The sequence below is a fragment of the Antechinus flavipes genome, chromosome 1 (genome assembly GCF_016432865.1).
Source record: "Antechinus flavipes isolate AdamAnt ecotype Samford, QLD, Australia chromosome 1, AdamAnt_v2, whole genome shotgun sequence".
In the NCBI taxonomy this organism is placed as follows: domain Eukaryota; kingdom Metazoa; phylum Chordata; class Mammalia; order Dasyuromorphia; family Dasyuridae; genus Antechinus; species Antechinus flavipes.
This window is the reverse complement of record NC_067398.1, coordinates 702,507,333-702,522,433: the sequence shown is the minus strand read 5'-3', so window position 1 is coordinate 702,522,433 and position 15,101 is coordinate 702,507,333. Positions and strand designations below refer to the sequence as shown.

The window sequence follows — 15,101 nt, the reverse complement described above, 5'->3', positions numbered from 1 at the left end:
GACTGTGGTTATCTAATTCAAACTTCCAGCCAAACTTCTGTCTCCTCTAAAACTCTTTGGATGCAAAATCTTCTGAAGCTGCTGAGGTGGCCTGGCCCTTGATGGGCAGTTTAGGCTGTTAGGAAGTTCTGTCTTCTGAGCTGAAATCTTCACCCTATAATTTGCCCATGTGGGTCCGCCCTCTGAACAGGACCATGAGGCAACAAAGATCATCTAGTCTCTCTCCCAGAGAGAAGCCTTTTCTATTTGTTTCCTCTTAAGTTTTCTCTCTGCAGACTAAACATCCCTCAACATTCCCTCCACTGATGTCATATGATCTCAGTCCGTCAGGGATCTGTTATGTTCCAAGCATTGTGCTAAACACAAGGATCCAAAGCAAGACAAAACAAAGTCCCTGCCTTCAGGGAGTTTACAATCCAATGGGGGAGGCAACGTGCAACCAAATATGTACACACAAGCTATAGATAATGCAACCAGGAAATAACTAATAGAGAAAGTGGAATTAAGAGGGGTTGGGAAAGGCTTCTTATAGTAGATGGGATATTAGTTGGAACTTGATGGAAGCCAGGGTCAATAGTAGGAGCAGATGGTCAGAGAGAATGCCCAGAGCTGAGAGAAGGAGGGTCTTGTCTGTGGAGCAGCCAGAAGATACACTGGATTTGTGTTTGGGAGTGAGACGTAAGGAGACCAGCAAAGTGGAAGGGAACAAGTTATAAGGATTTTATATTTGTTCCTGGAGGCAATTGGGAGTCATTGGAGCTTATTGGGGACATAAATGTGTCTGTGCGGGTGAGGGATAAGGTGAGGGAGAAAAGGAGTTGGCATGATCTGGCCTGCACTTTTGGAAAATCCCTTTAGTGGCTGAAAGGAGGATGGGCTGGAGTGGGGAGAGCTGAGGCAAGCAGAGTTACTGCAGAGTCCAGGGATGAGGATGAGGGCCCATACCAGAGGGTCCCATAGAGAAGACATAAAGTCATATTTGAGAGACATTGCAGATGTGGAATCAATGGCTTGGATCTGGGGGATGAGACATAATGAGGAATCCAGGATAACTCCTAAGCTGGCACCAGGAGGGTAGCAGGGTCAGGAAAGAAAGGAACAGGTTTATGAAATGTAGATACACCCAGGGCACACACATCTTCCTAATCCCTCAGGCTCACACAATGTCCCACATTTCTCTGAAATTATTGTGGCCATTTACTTAGAGTTCTCCTTTCTCCTCTCTTCCTCATTTCTCTTTCCCCCGATACCTTTTGCCATCATCAATCTCTTCTGTCTACTTAATGCTGCTACCTTTGCCTAGAAATGGCAACCTCATACACTAGAATCTACATCCAAAGAGTCTGATCAGAGGCCTGCCACAGATCGCCAAAGCAGTAGAACTGCAAATCCTAAGTATAAAAGTGCTAACTGAATCCATGGAAGCTGATGAGATCACCAAGTGAAAGAAGAGAGAAAGGGGAGAGGAGAGCTCTGCAGAGGGCCCACCTTTACAGGACGTGACCTGGATGAAAATCCAGCCCAAAAAAACTAAAAGGGAACATTTCAAACAGGAAGGGGAGCACCAGGATAAAGCTGCATACCAGAAATCTAGAGAGAAGAGGATCCAAGAAAAGAGGTCTAATAAGACTGAGAAAAGATGAGGAGATTTGGCAATTAAGAGATTCTTCTTAACTTTGGAGAGAAAATGTCAGTGGGATGATGAAACTGGAAGCAGGGAATGAGAGGAAAGTAAGAGGAATGAAAATTGTAGAAGACCGCCTGAGGAGCTGAGCCACAAAAGGGAAAAGAAGGCTCAATAGCTAGTGAAGAGGATAGATCAGTGGGCACGGTTGGTGTGGCCCATTTCTGGGCAAAATAAGCAGCATCAAGGAGATGGAAGGGTATGATGATAAGTGGCAGAGGGGATGGTGGAGATGGCAGAATGGAATGAGATGGCTCGTGAGGAGGAAGGCCAGGGAGGAAGGAGGGGACGGTGGCAGAAGGCATCTGGAAGAAGTGAGATGAGAAAGAGAAAAGAAAGAACTCCAAATGAATGGCTTCAATCAGAGAAATGAGGAGAAAGTCCTCAGTGGAGAGAATGGGGTCAGGGGAAGCCATAGGAGATGTGAAGGAGGATGGAAAGTCTAGCAGAGCCCTGTGATGAGGGAGCCAGTGAGTTAATTAGGGAGATCCAAAAGGACTGTATTACTTCAATGACAGCCATGCTAGGATACCTAAGTTTGTAACAGACCCAAAGAGCCTCATGGCTTCCTTCTACATGAAGGGGGCACAAGCAGTGGATGGTAGGAGGACTCGCAGACTGAGGCTTGCTTGGCAGGGCAAGATCAGCAACCGGTCCAGAAGGCAGCGAATGGACAGGGCAGCACAGAGCTGAACAGGTTCACCAAGGAGTCAAGATGGGGAAGGAAGTGTAGCGAACGCAGGGAGATGGCCAGGGAGAGAACTGAGTGGTTCTTGTGGACTGGAGGTTATAGTGAAGAGGAAGTATAAGTGTAGGGGATTTAAGGCAGAAGAAGAGTTAGAATGACAACAGACCATGATCGCGTAAAGAAATTCAGAGTTGATGAACATGGCGTGGTACATTTCTGGATGATGGCAAGATGAAGGGAATGATCATTTTTGTGGTAGCTGAGAGGAAGCAGTTTCTAGTTTGCCAAAACCTGGTGCCCAAAGTGGACATGAAACTCCAGATGTGATCTGGCCAGGGCAGAAAACACCAGGTCCTTTCTGAACACGGAGTCTGTATGCCTATTAATATAGATTGAAATTTCACTAATAATGTTTTTAAGAATAAAAGAACATTGCTGCTTCATACTGAGCCACATAGGTCCTAAATATAGAATACTAAATTGTTCTTCAACCACTTAACTGTACTTTCATACATTCATTCTACTCCCATTTTGTCTAGTAAGAAATTATGAAAGACTTGATCCAATAAATGTTTTCTGAAAATCAAGAAACAAGAATATTATGGATAGTATCTTCCTGATCTACCATTCTAATCCCATCAAAAAAGGAAATGATAGTGGTTTAATGATTTGCACTTAGCAAATCCTGCAGTGAACATTTTCTTTTTTCAAGTGTTCACAAGGTATTCAACAATTTCTCCCAGAATTAGCATTCCCACAGTTTCTAGAATCCTCTTAAATAAATGCTTTTCATTTGCTTCCTCCCTCCCCATCACCATTTTGAAAAATCAGTATATTTATTCATCTCTTGTCTTCTGACATCTCTGCTATGCACCAAAGTTTCTCAAAAATAAAGGAAAGAAGTTACAATGATATCTAAAAGTTCCTTTAGTGGAGGGAATGGAAAAGAAGAAAGAGATATAAAAGGTACTTACCAAAAAATGGAGACCAAAGGTGGTCTCTATAGACCAGAGAGTAAAATACATTTTCATACATAAAAGAACATTTTGATACACAAACTTTAGACCTGAATACAAAAAACCTACTAAACCTGCTTGTTCTTATTAGGTTTCCTTTGTGTAAAAAGAAACTACAAAGAAGGAATGAAAGAAAAATATACAGGGAAGAAATAGTGAAATGGTTACTGGCTCTTTAAGAAAATCCTCAGAGAAACATAACTGTAGAAAGCCTGGTGAATACAACATTGATTGGGAGTGAGGTAACCACAAACACCACTGTCTCAAATGAAAAGGGATTCAAGATCTGACCCAGAAAACAAGCATCGTAACCACTGGATAAAATTTTAATGATAAACACAAGATGCTGTACATACAGGCGAGATTGAATTATCTGATGTTAGGCCATAAACGTAAGGCTCTTTGAGAAAGAAGAGATGCTAGGAGCCTGCTCTGACCCACAGATCAAGTTTCAGTCTATCGATCCATGAAACTGGCATCTCCTGCCTTTCATGCCGGCCTCGGCTGAAGAACAGGTCTTGGACAACAGAAGAGGGGGTGAAGGAAGGATTGACCAAATGCTGTTGGTCTTCATAAAGACTATGTCTAGGATGAGAAGTCCCTGTTAGGCTTTCTTAGAGTAGGCGAAACCAAATGACATCTCACTGTTGGGTTTCGCAGTTGAAGCGATATACCTCCTAGACAAGTCATAGGATCATGGAATGCCAGAGATGGAAAGGACAACAGAAGTCATCTTGCTTAATCTTCTCGTTTTACTGATTAGAAAAATGAGGCCCAAAAAGTGAACTGAGAAGCCCAGCTAGTTCACAACAAAAGTGCTTCCCGGCTCACTTTTTGGTACCTAGTATAAGTAGGTACTTACTGCTTTTCTTAATGTATTTCTGTGGCACTCATCTCAAACTTGCAGGACATTTTACAAATGTTTACTCAAAATAGTACTGTGATGCCCAAGATCAGCATTAATCTTGAAATCACAAATAAAAGGACAAAGTGAGAAGATAGTTTTCCTCCTGGGCATATGTTGTGTGTTAAAAGCACCAAATACTTCCAATAAGAGTTACTCAATACTGTTTTTTATCCAAACAGTAGTTGTCCATTAAAATCCTCCTGCCTACGAACTACCATTTGGAACTTCAGTCCAAACTTGAGTGCCATTTAAGAATGCTACTTAAGGAAAGCTTTCCCTATATTCACTAAAGAAACAGACCTATTTGCTATTATTATATAAATATGCTTAAGACACTTCTCTCTTGGGTAAGCTACTCTTTTAGGTGAGTCACTCAAATTTGAAATAAAACTCTGAAGAGTTCTAATCTGCACTTTATAACAATGCATACATGATTGCAAAATGATGTAGAAACATTCATGATCCATAGAGAAAAATGGTCTTCCCATTACAGTCACAAAACAACATGTGGGCATCTCTGGCAATTTATGAAGAATTCATAAGTGGTTTTCTGTGCAGAATGCAGAGAAATTTACAGATGTGAGAGTGAAATTAGACTTCTAGTGCATCAAGACACATAAAGAGTCTATTTCAAGGCAACTTAAACAGCAAATATATACTATGTGGTGGGGAAGGAAGATAATGTGTGGTCACAGCCCTTCATCATAATAAAGGCTTCAAAAATAAAGAATTAGTGTAGACACTGGTTTGTACCAACTCTTCTTCTTCTCATTTGACTTTTTTATGTCTTCATAAAATACAAACTATTTACCCTAATGAAAACCCAAGACAACATGCCACAAGAGTAATTTAAAAGCTAAGGAAGTCTTATTAAGACAAATGGCTTAAGAATCCCACTCAACAGGAGGCTGATTCTATAGTTTGAGTCTCAGTATGAGCAGTAGAACACTGGCAGTGAGAGAGATCTTGGAAATAGAGAACTGAATCACAACCCACTTTAGATGCAATGGCAAACGGTGCCATCAGTCAAATTTAAGTCTGGCACTATCCTAAAGGACAAGGGAGCCTAAGCAACATATCAAGATCAAGAAGAAAAAGTAAAGATATTTTTGCTTACCCAGCAATAACAACACCGTCACAAGAATGGACATCGCATAGAACGTTACCAAATTCATACTGCAGCTGACTCACTGCACCATTGCGATTCTGCATTAAAGAAATTGAAAATATTTTTATTTTATTATTGAGGTCATCTAGTGCCAAAATAGTTAGGTAAGTGTCGGAGCAACTTTTTACATTTTTTAAAATTGTATTACCACTTTCAAAGTCTTTCTAATCATCAGGAAAATAAAAAGAGGGATGTGTGTGTATGTGTGTGTACATATATATATATTCAGATGTATATATATATAAACAGAGTTATTTCTATAGAAGGAAAGATCCATTCTCATAAATCTCTCCCTTAGGACCCAGACCCATAGAGATAAACATTCTTAAGACTAATCCATTTAATGATATTTAAGTACTGATAAGGACAAAAAATTACAGAAGCAGAGCTGGAAGGAACTTCAGATGTTATTTAGACCAGATACAGAATTCCTCAGTGTCTTGGGAACCAAATTAAAATGTAATTGAGAAACATTTATCAAAATAAATAAAAATACAAATGTTGTCATTCAGTTATTTCAGTCATGTCTAATTCTTCATGACCCCATTTGGAATTTTAGTTGCAAAGATACTGGAGTAGTTTGCCATTTCCTTCTTCACTTCATTTTTCAGATGAGGAAATTAAGGCAAATTGAGTTAAATGACTTGCCCAGGGAAAGTGTCTAAAGCCAGATTTGAACTCAAGAAGACAAATCTTCTTGACTTTAGCCCTGATATTCTATCCACTGTACCACCTAAATGTCCCCAAAATACAATATAACATAGATAATGTTAATTTTTTATTTTCTAAGTCAATTTGCACTTTCAGGGATCCTTTTCAACACCACTGATCTAGACTCCAGCTTCTTTCACTGTGGTTGCAACCCCACATAGGGTCCTGTAACTGAATGTGGTTATAAAATGTTTTGATTTATATACTTTGGAATAGCTGCACAATATTTACTATGGCATATCCAGAGATATAGTTAAAGTTTCAAGTTCATCCCAAATGGGAAAGTAGCGGGCCTCTGAGATCCTTTAAGGGACATCATGCAGACTACATACAGAAAATAGTAAGTCAAACAACAGAAGTAACAAGAATAGAATGGAGTTAATTTACTAGCACAAGATCAGCTCTACAAGAGTGTTAAAAGCAGAACTGGGATTGGTTCAGGACATAACCACTTGTTAAGCTTCTGGTAAGTCTGATGAGTTGAATTGACTCAACTGACCAGTAGTGTTTCTGAGTCTATTTCAATTTATAAACTCATTGTGCTAGAATTTAGATAAGATCCTACATGGCAAAACAATTTCATAAATGATTTCTCATGTTAATTGCAGAGTTACTATTTAATCCTAGTTCTATCAAAAATGAATCCAAGGCAATCTCAACACCAAAGTTTCCCCAAGTTTTCTCACACTGTAAGTTTCCATCTCTGATTTAAATACATTTGGTTTCTGAAAGAATATTTAATAAGTATAACCTTGATTCCAGAGGGCAAATAATGAAATACACTGCCTTCTCTAAGTAGAAAGATAGCACATGTGAGTACAGAATGAGGTTTATGTTCTCAAAGGCAGTCAAAATATGAGTTTATTTTACTTAACTGTAGGCTTTGCTTTTTTTTTTTTTTTTTAATAAGGGAGGATTCTAGAGGGCAGTACAACATATGAGTACTGAGAAATGACAATGAGATTAAGAACCAAAAAAGCATCAATCAAACCTTTAAAAAAAAACAAATAAATTGCTATTAAGTGACTAATACAAGTAAATTATCTTATCTCCCTAGCTAAAAGGAAAGATAAGGTATATACAAGAGCCAATTTAAAGAACCATGGGAGTTATATAGGAGCTATCACAAGATGCTCTAAGCACCAAATAAATGGGAGTTCAATAACTAGAGAAATTCTGATGAGAAGGGGAAAGGCTGCACAGAAAAAAGGCAGTAAGAACAGTGAACACTGAAGAAACAAAGTTCATGCACTTTGATTTCCATAGATTTTATCTAGAAATTGAAGCAAAACTACATCAATGATAATCCTTCCTCTTGTTTCATTCACAGAAAGTTCTTGGGCAATTCCTAGCTATAATTGAATATTTCGATAAATGATATGGAATCAAGTCAATGATGATGGGAAAACAGGACTTTAATAATCTCTTCTTTGCATTTACTAAGAATATTACGTTCAACCCAGTGACACCAATGAAGGTGAAAGGAATTCCTCATATTAAAGCCAAATAAATAGCTCCAATTTAGAAGATAGAAATAAGATACTCCTAAATGCTACTATAGAACATGGGGAATGGTTTTCTAAAGACAAACAAAATGGGCATCAATTTACCAACAGCTGAGGGAAAAGCTCATCAGTCTCCCCACTGCCTTTACTTCTGGCAGTTAACTTCACACTGTCACTCAAGGGTTCCAGATTTCGGTTTTCTAATCCTCTACTGAGTTAGTCTCCTACAGGTAACACTACCGGGTACTGTTTACCTTCCAGTTGGTTCTTAACGTGTGTTCCTTGGCCCGGGATTCTTGGAAGACAAGTTTCCAGCAGGAGCAATCAGAGATGCTGGTATCTGGAAGGTACCCTTCCTGTTGGCACAATCTGTACCACAACACTTCATCTTCTGCAAGAACCTTCCACGTCCTGCTCACCTAAAACAGCCCAAGTGACATAAATGTCAAATTATGCAATTACAGAAGCCCCACTGCCATCCAAAAATCAATCAACACCTTTATTACTGCCCTAGATTTATGGAAGTGTAAAATGCCTCGTTAACAAAATGCTTTGTGTTGAAAAAAATATAAGCAAAATGTTTCCAGTTTTTTCTCCCAAGAATTCAAAACTGTTGAACTACTACCTACAATCATATCTTAGAACATTTAATCAGATTGTCACATATAAATGTGTGAGATTTTAAGAATCCAAATAAAAATGCAAAATCTATGTAGTTTCAAATGTGTTAACATCTAGATTTTGTAGTTACATAACATCTTTCATAAGAGACTCTCAGTGCCAACAAGCGTTATCTCTCTTCACTTTGAGATTAGAAGAGTGAGTAAAAGAGAAGCAAAATAATGCCCAGAAATGCAGGGATACTGTAAAGAACAGTAAACACCAGTGACTCTGTCATCGATTAGTAAATCACACTTCTTTAATTCAGATATATACACTTGACAATGAGAACCTGGATTCTATCATGTTCATAAGCTAAAAATACCTTCAGAGTATGAAAGTGGAACTCTAGCAGAAAGGAGACTAAAATGTTAACCCATGTGCTTTTTTTTCCTCCTCTGGGTAGTACAAGCTACTAACCAGGACTGATATTGAAAAATTAAGATTATGTCAACAATGGTCCTTTTTAAAACCCATTGGTATCCAGAGGAAATGAGCCATTTTAGATGCCGGTGCTTTCTTTCAATCGTTCCTTAAAGGAAGGAGATTTACGATGTACCAGACTGACGTACAAAATTGGCTGGACTGCAAAGGATGGACTTTGTTGGCAAGAATCTGAGACTGGTTCAGACAGATAAATGTGATCTGGGGTCTATGGTGTATTACGATAACAAAAGATCAAGTGGTTAATGCTTGTACTTAAGTCTAAGGTTGCAACTCACATCTAATAAAATGAGTACAGTGACCCACAGTGGATAGTAACCTGTGACCTGAACCACTCCCTGAGGGACATCAAATATACCAGGCCGGGAGAGGTGGGGAAGGGACTGAGGAAAGAACAAGCACACAGAGGCTGAGAGTTCTTGTGAACGTGAGATGAACTGTGGTGAAAGCACTCTCCATTTAAAGGTGCACCCAGAAATACACACATATATGTGTATGTTTCCAAAGCTGTCAAATCAAAAGTTAAGGAATGGAAATTTACATTAAGAAGGATTCCACAATGGTTTCTGTTGCAGATGTTAACTTGTCTGCTGCAGTCTGAATTGAAGCTTTATGGACAAATTGTGTGTCCTTTCTAAAGGGGCTGCAGGATGCTGGGTGCTGGGGTAGTGGAATAACATTTGAAGTATGTGCAGGGGTTGAACTCTCCTGGATATTTGTCCTGTAAGATGCTTTAAGAATGTTACTAAGTTTTACATAATAATAAATATGGAAAAGTATAGAAAGATCATATATTCCAAAAAGGTTCACTGTAAAGTTACTTTAAATGATGAATTTCTTTGCTGTGCATAAAATATTACTTCATTTATAAAAAAAATATTGTTTAACAGTCAGATTTTTTTTCAGATTTGCATTATCCCCCCCTTTGATAAATTCCAGGGGCTCCCTATCACTTCCAAGATCACATATAAAATCTTGGCTTTGCATGTAAAGCCAACTTTATAACTTGGCCCCTTGGGATCTTTCTACTCATCTTATACCTTACTCCCTTCTTCTTCCAATTCAATTCAATAAACATTTATTAAGTGCCTATTATGTGCCAAGCACTGCACCGAGTGCTGGAGACATAAATAAGAAAAAGAGCTCTTGCCCTCAAAGAGCTTATCATCTAAGGGGGGAAGATTACATAGAAAAGGAAGATAGAAAAAAGGGGAAGAGAAATGACAGGGAGTAATGAGAGTGAGGAACATCTTATTCCATGGGTTCAGAGCAGCCATAGTAAAGTGCAGTGAGCTGCCAAAATCACATTTAGCCCTTTATAAAGAAAAGTTTTGGGTGGAATTGAACTTTCTGTCCTGCATCCTTCCAATGAGAGGAGAGAGGAGGTGAGGGAAAGAGGAAGGCATTTAATACAGGCACATTTCAGAGATATTGTGGGTTTGGTTCTAGACCACCACAATAAAAATTAGTATCACGATAAAGCAAGTCATGTGAATTTTTTTTAATTTCCCAGTGCATATAAAATGTATGTTTATACCATACTATAATCTATTGTGTACACAATATTATGTATTTTAAAAATGTAAATACTTCAATTTTAAAATATTTTATTTCTCAAAAATGCTAACCATCATTGGAGTCTTCAGTGAGCCACAATCTTTTTGATGGTGAAAGGTTTTGCCTTGATATTAATGGCTGCTGACTAATCAAAGTATTGGTCATAGAAGGGTAGGTGGCTGTGGCAATTTCTTAAAAATAAGACAACAATGAAGTTTGCAATAATTGATTGTTTCTTGTACTTGAAGACACGTAGAGGCCATGATAGGCTTGTTAATTGGCCTAATTTCAATATTATTATGTCTCAGGGAATAGGAGAGGGACATGGGGAAGGGCAGATTGGTCGAGTAGTCACAATACACACACACACACACACACACACACACTCACGCACTCACGCACGCACGCACACACACTATTATATGGGCACAATTCACAGCACCCCAAAATAATGAATATAATAACATCAAAGATCACTTATCATGTATTATAAAAGAATAATGAAAAAGATTGAAATATTTCAAGAATTAACCAAAATATGAGGATGATACAGACAGATGATGTGAGCACAAGCTGTTGGAAAATGGCAGTGATCGATTTGCTTGACACAGGGTTGCCACAAATCTCCAATTTGTAAAAAGTGGGGTTTAAGAAAGCAAAGTACAATAAAACATGGATCCATCTTTTGCCTCCCAGCATGTTCACTGGAGGTCCTGTGCCTGAACCTTCTCCTCTGCCTCCAGTCTTCCTTCAAGTCTCTTCTAAGTGTCACCTTCTGCAAAAAGCCTTTCCCAGGGAGATTACTCCATCTGGTTCTGTCTCCACCTTGTTGTGCACAGCTGTTTGTGTGTTGTCTTTTCTAGCTGACTGGGAGCTCCTTGAGAGTTGAAGTGCCTGGCACATAGTAGGCTCTTGAGAAATGCCAGCTGACTGGTTACTATATAAAAATCATTATCAGGAAACATGATAGTAAAGTGAGAAACTGACTAGATGAGGAAAATTGTTTTGTTTCAGCTTTTTTATTAACTAAATTGGGAAAAAAAAATACCCAATCCTTCTTTGTGAACCTCTGTTTCCTTTTCTCTAAAAATTTCTCTAAAATTATTCTCTAAATAATTATCTAATTTTGATTAGATAATCTCTAAAGTCCTTTGGAGCTTAAAAATCCCAAGATTCTAAGATTTCTGTATCTAAATTTCTTCCCCTAGAAAGTAGGAATAATCACACTGCTCTCCAAGTCTCATGAAATTTGATGGGGAATAAATATATGGAGGAATAACGATGCTTCTATAACTCTTAAAAGTTCCACGAGGCACTTTCCTGCCAACCACTGCATGAGGAAAGTATCAGTGTTATAAAGGAGTTCAGAGAGACTCAAGGTCTTTCCCAGAACTATGTGGCTAGAAGTGTGGCCCAGTTGGGATCTAACCAAAGTCTCCTGACTCCCAAGTAAAGAGAGGAGGAAGGAAATCGGGAAACAAGATTTTGTTAAGTGCCTACTGTGTGCTTGGCACGGGGCTAAGCACTTTACAAATATCATCTCTTTTGATCCTCACAACAAGATAGATGTTGTTGTTATCCCCATTTTATAAATGAGGAAACTGAGGCAGAGGTGACAGGGGTTGCCCAGGATCACACACTTGGTATTCAAATTCAGTGTATCAAGGTACATCAAAACAATGACAATCAAAGGCAAATTCTGACTTAACTTCCATACCCTGGCCAAAAAAAAAAAAAATACCTTATGAGTTCTAGTTTTCTTGTTACAAATATCTTAAAGTCCAGTTTGTCAAATTTCCATTTTGCAGGGAGAGGGACTTTTGGAGGAGAATGTGGTTGAGATTGGGAAGAGAAGAGAAAAGGTAACAGGGATAGGGTAAAAAGAGAGGTTGTGAGAAAACCATGAGAAAAAATAAGATAGAAGGAAATTCACAGATAGTAATTATAACTTTAAATGCGAATGGGATGTTAATAGCAGTTTACTTTGTGAGGCAAAGAACTCGAAATTGTAGGGATCTCCATCAGTTGGAGTATGGCTGTAAAGCTGTAGTATGTGACTGTGATGATGACATGATGATGCTATAAGAAATGATGAGCTAGTTATCTTAGAAAAGCATGGAAAGACTTGCATGAAAAGAAAGGTAAACCAAGAGAACATTGAATATGCTAACAGCAATATTGTTTTAAGAATGATTTTGAGTGACTAAGTCTTTTTAATTATAAATTATATTATAAATATGCAAATTAAAAATAAAAGACATATGAACCCCCCCCAAAAAATGACATATGTATGACTATGGGTACAAGTACCAGGTATAACTCAATGAAATAAGCATGGGACCTAGAGCAGACTTTGTATTTTTAAGCCAGGTTGAGCACAGATAGACACCAATGCATGTGCAATGCATGAAGATACTCCAATACAAGCAATGTAAGAAGTTGCATGAGAAGAGTAGAAAAGGCTTAAGTCTCAGGCTACTTACATCACTTTCTTAACCTAAACTGTCAAACTTGGCAGACAGATTTAAAACTTAGCTGCCTCCAAAGATCAAATAATTGTTTTAAAGAAACTCATGGAATTAGAAAAGCCCTGAGAGAAAACAGAATCTTAAGAGTCAGAATGAGGTTCAATCTAATTTAACCCATGCCCTAATTATGAATTCTGTTCACACTATCTCCAACAAGTGAACTTCCAGCACTAGTGATGGGAATCTCATTATCCCCAAAGGTAGCCAATCCACTTTTAGATAACTGGGAAGTTTTTCCTTGCATTGAGTTGAAATCTGCTCCTCAGGGGCTTGCACCCATTGGTTTGGTTCTAGGACCTTTTGCACATAATTATCAAAGATATAACAGCTATGTCTGCCCACGCACCCACCCACATTCTTAATTCCTCCAACTGATGCTTGATGGTATAGTCTCTGGTCCCCTCACCATCCTAAAAGCCTTTTTCAAATGTGGCATCCTTAACACTTCAAATGTGAACATAACATTTCCAATGTGGCTTGCCCAGGAAAAAGTACAAAGGGATTATCACCTCCCTCCTCCCTTCTCTCCTTGTTTTCCTCCTCCTTTCTCCCATCTGAGTCTGCCCAGATCAGTGCATGTCTCCTAGGATTCAATTCCAGTGCAGTGCCATACAACAACCATTTATTGAGTACCCCTCAGTGTGTTAGGTGCTAAGAGAGAAGACTCATGTACTCAGCAGAGAGCAGACTATGATTGCGTTTGGAAAAAACTAGGTGAAAAGCTTGTTTTTTGTTAGCAAACCAGCAGAATCTCCAACATTTTAGGGATTGGTCTTGCAATTATAAAAATGCTGCCAATTTCTTTAATAAATTGAACAGGAATGGGAGGGGAATGCTTTTAAGAAAGCAAATATATTAAGTTGTTTTTTTTTTTAAGTAATTAAGGAAAAGGAAAAGGAAAAAAAAATATAAAGATTGCTCTAAAGCTTTCACAACTACTTAAAGATTCCCCACCTCCCAAAAAAGAAATCCATGTTGTGATTTTTAAAACTCAAATTATATTAAATCTAGCCAGTTTGCTAGTTTAAATTTTCCAAAGGGCCTAACCTGACCTTTCTTTAATACACCAGAACTGGCACGACACTCCCCTGTAAAAAAAGCCCCACTGAGCGAGCCTCAGCTGCAAGAAGTCTCTAATAAAAATGTCTCCAGCATTTCACTTTACAACCCCACTGTGAGTTGCTGTGTTAAAAAACAGTCCTTGGCTCCAGATCAGCTTGATTAGCTCTCCCCGAGTCGGGGTGATGAGGACCAGAAAGCAGAACGCCATTGTTCTGGGGACACGTTTACTCAGGCTCACACACAAAGTCCGCTCGCTGAGGACAAGCTGGCAAAGGGATTAGCTTCAAACCCAAGGAGGGCAGCACAGGTCACCTACGACCTTCTCCTGCTCCTCAGACTGTCCCCACAAGAGGAGGACCTTCTCAGTCCTTCACCACCATATGCTGGAGTCTTGCCCTTCCAGAAAGGGTCACAGTCAGAGCTTTGGAAGTTAATGATCAGCTCCAGGGAGCTTTGCGCTCCCCACCTCTTGTTCCCTGGTGAGATGCACAGTGACAGCCCCCTGATCCCTCTGGGTCCTGTCTGCCTGGAACAGTGTGCACAGAAGAGGCTGGTTCGAAGATGAGCAGGGTCTCACCCTGATTTTGGTGCTCTTCCTTAAGTTAAGGACTTCAATAAACAGCTCCAAAGAGACTCTGTTTTAGTCTTTTCTATCCAGGCAAACAGCAACATCTCACCATCGCAAACCTAACAGCTTATTTATCTTGGGATCACTTTTCTGCTGCTCTTCAATTCTATCAGCAATCACGGAATCCTATAATTTCTCTAACATCCATTCATTTTCTTTATTGGTTCCTTTCTGCTAAGCCCAAAGAAATGGAATTCTCTCCTCCACAAAGGTGGACCCAGACATTCAACATATCATTTTCAGACACAGTTTCGAGTACCTCGCAGGTGCTAATGCAGGTGTGGTTACCAACAGAAGGCCTGACACCTGCAGTTTACGTAAGTGGATAATGGCAACCCACACCTGAAAATCACTCTCCCCAGCACTGCCTGACATCCTAACAGCTAAACTAACATTCTCGTTTTTCACACGTAGTGACAAGAGAAATAACAATCTATTCTCACATTATAGTTCGTTTTTCTATGAGCCTCCTGGCACAATGAGGAGCATGTAGTAGGCATTTAATAAATGCTTGCTGATTGACTAAATAGACATGTCTATCTT

General features: G+C 39.0%; 1 protein-coding gene across 1 annotated transcript in view; it reads right to left on the bottom strand.

Moving 5' to 3' along the window:
* Positions 1-15,101, bottom strand: part of FBXW8 (F-box and WD repeat domain containing 8) — a 107,071-nt gene that overhangs the window by 73,376 nt on the left and 18,594 nt on the right. The window contains exons 3-4 of the mRNA XM_051972865.1: positions 7,934-8,098; positions 5,413-5,501 (exon numbers count right to left, since the gene is read on the bottom strand). Coding sequence (XP_051828825.1) covers positions 5,413-5,501; positions 7,934-8,098 — 254 coding nt within the window. The remainder of the gene's footprint in view (positions 1-5,412; positions 5,502-7,933; positions 8,099-15,101) is intronic.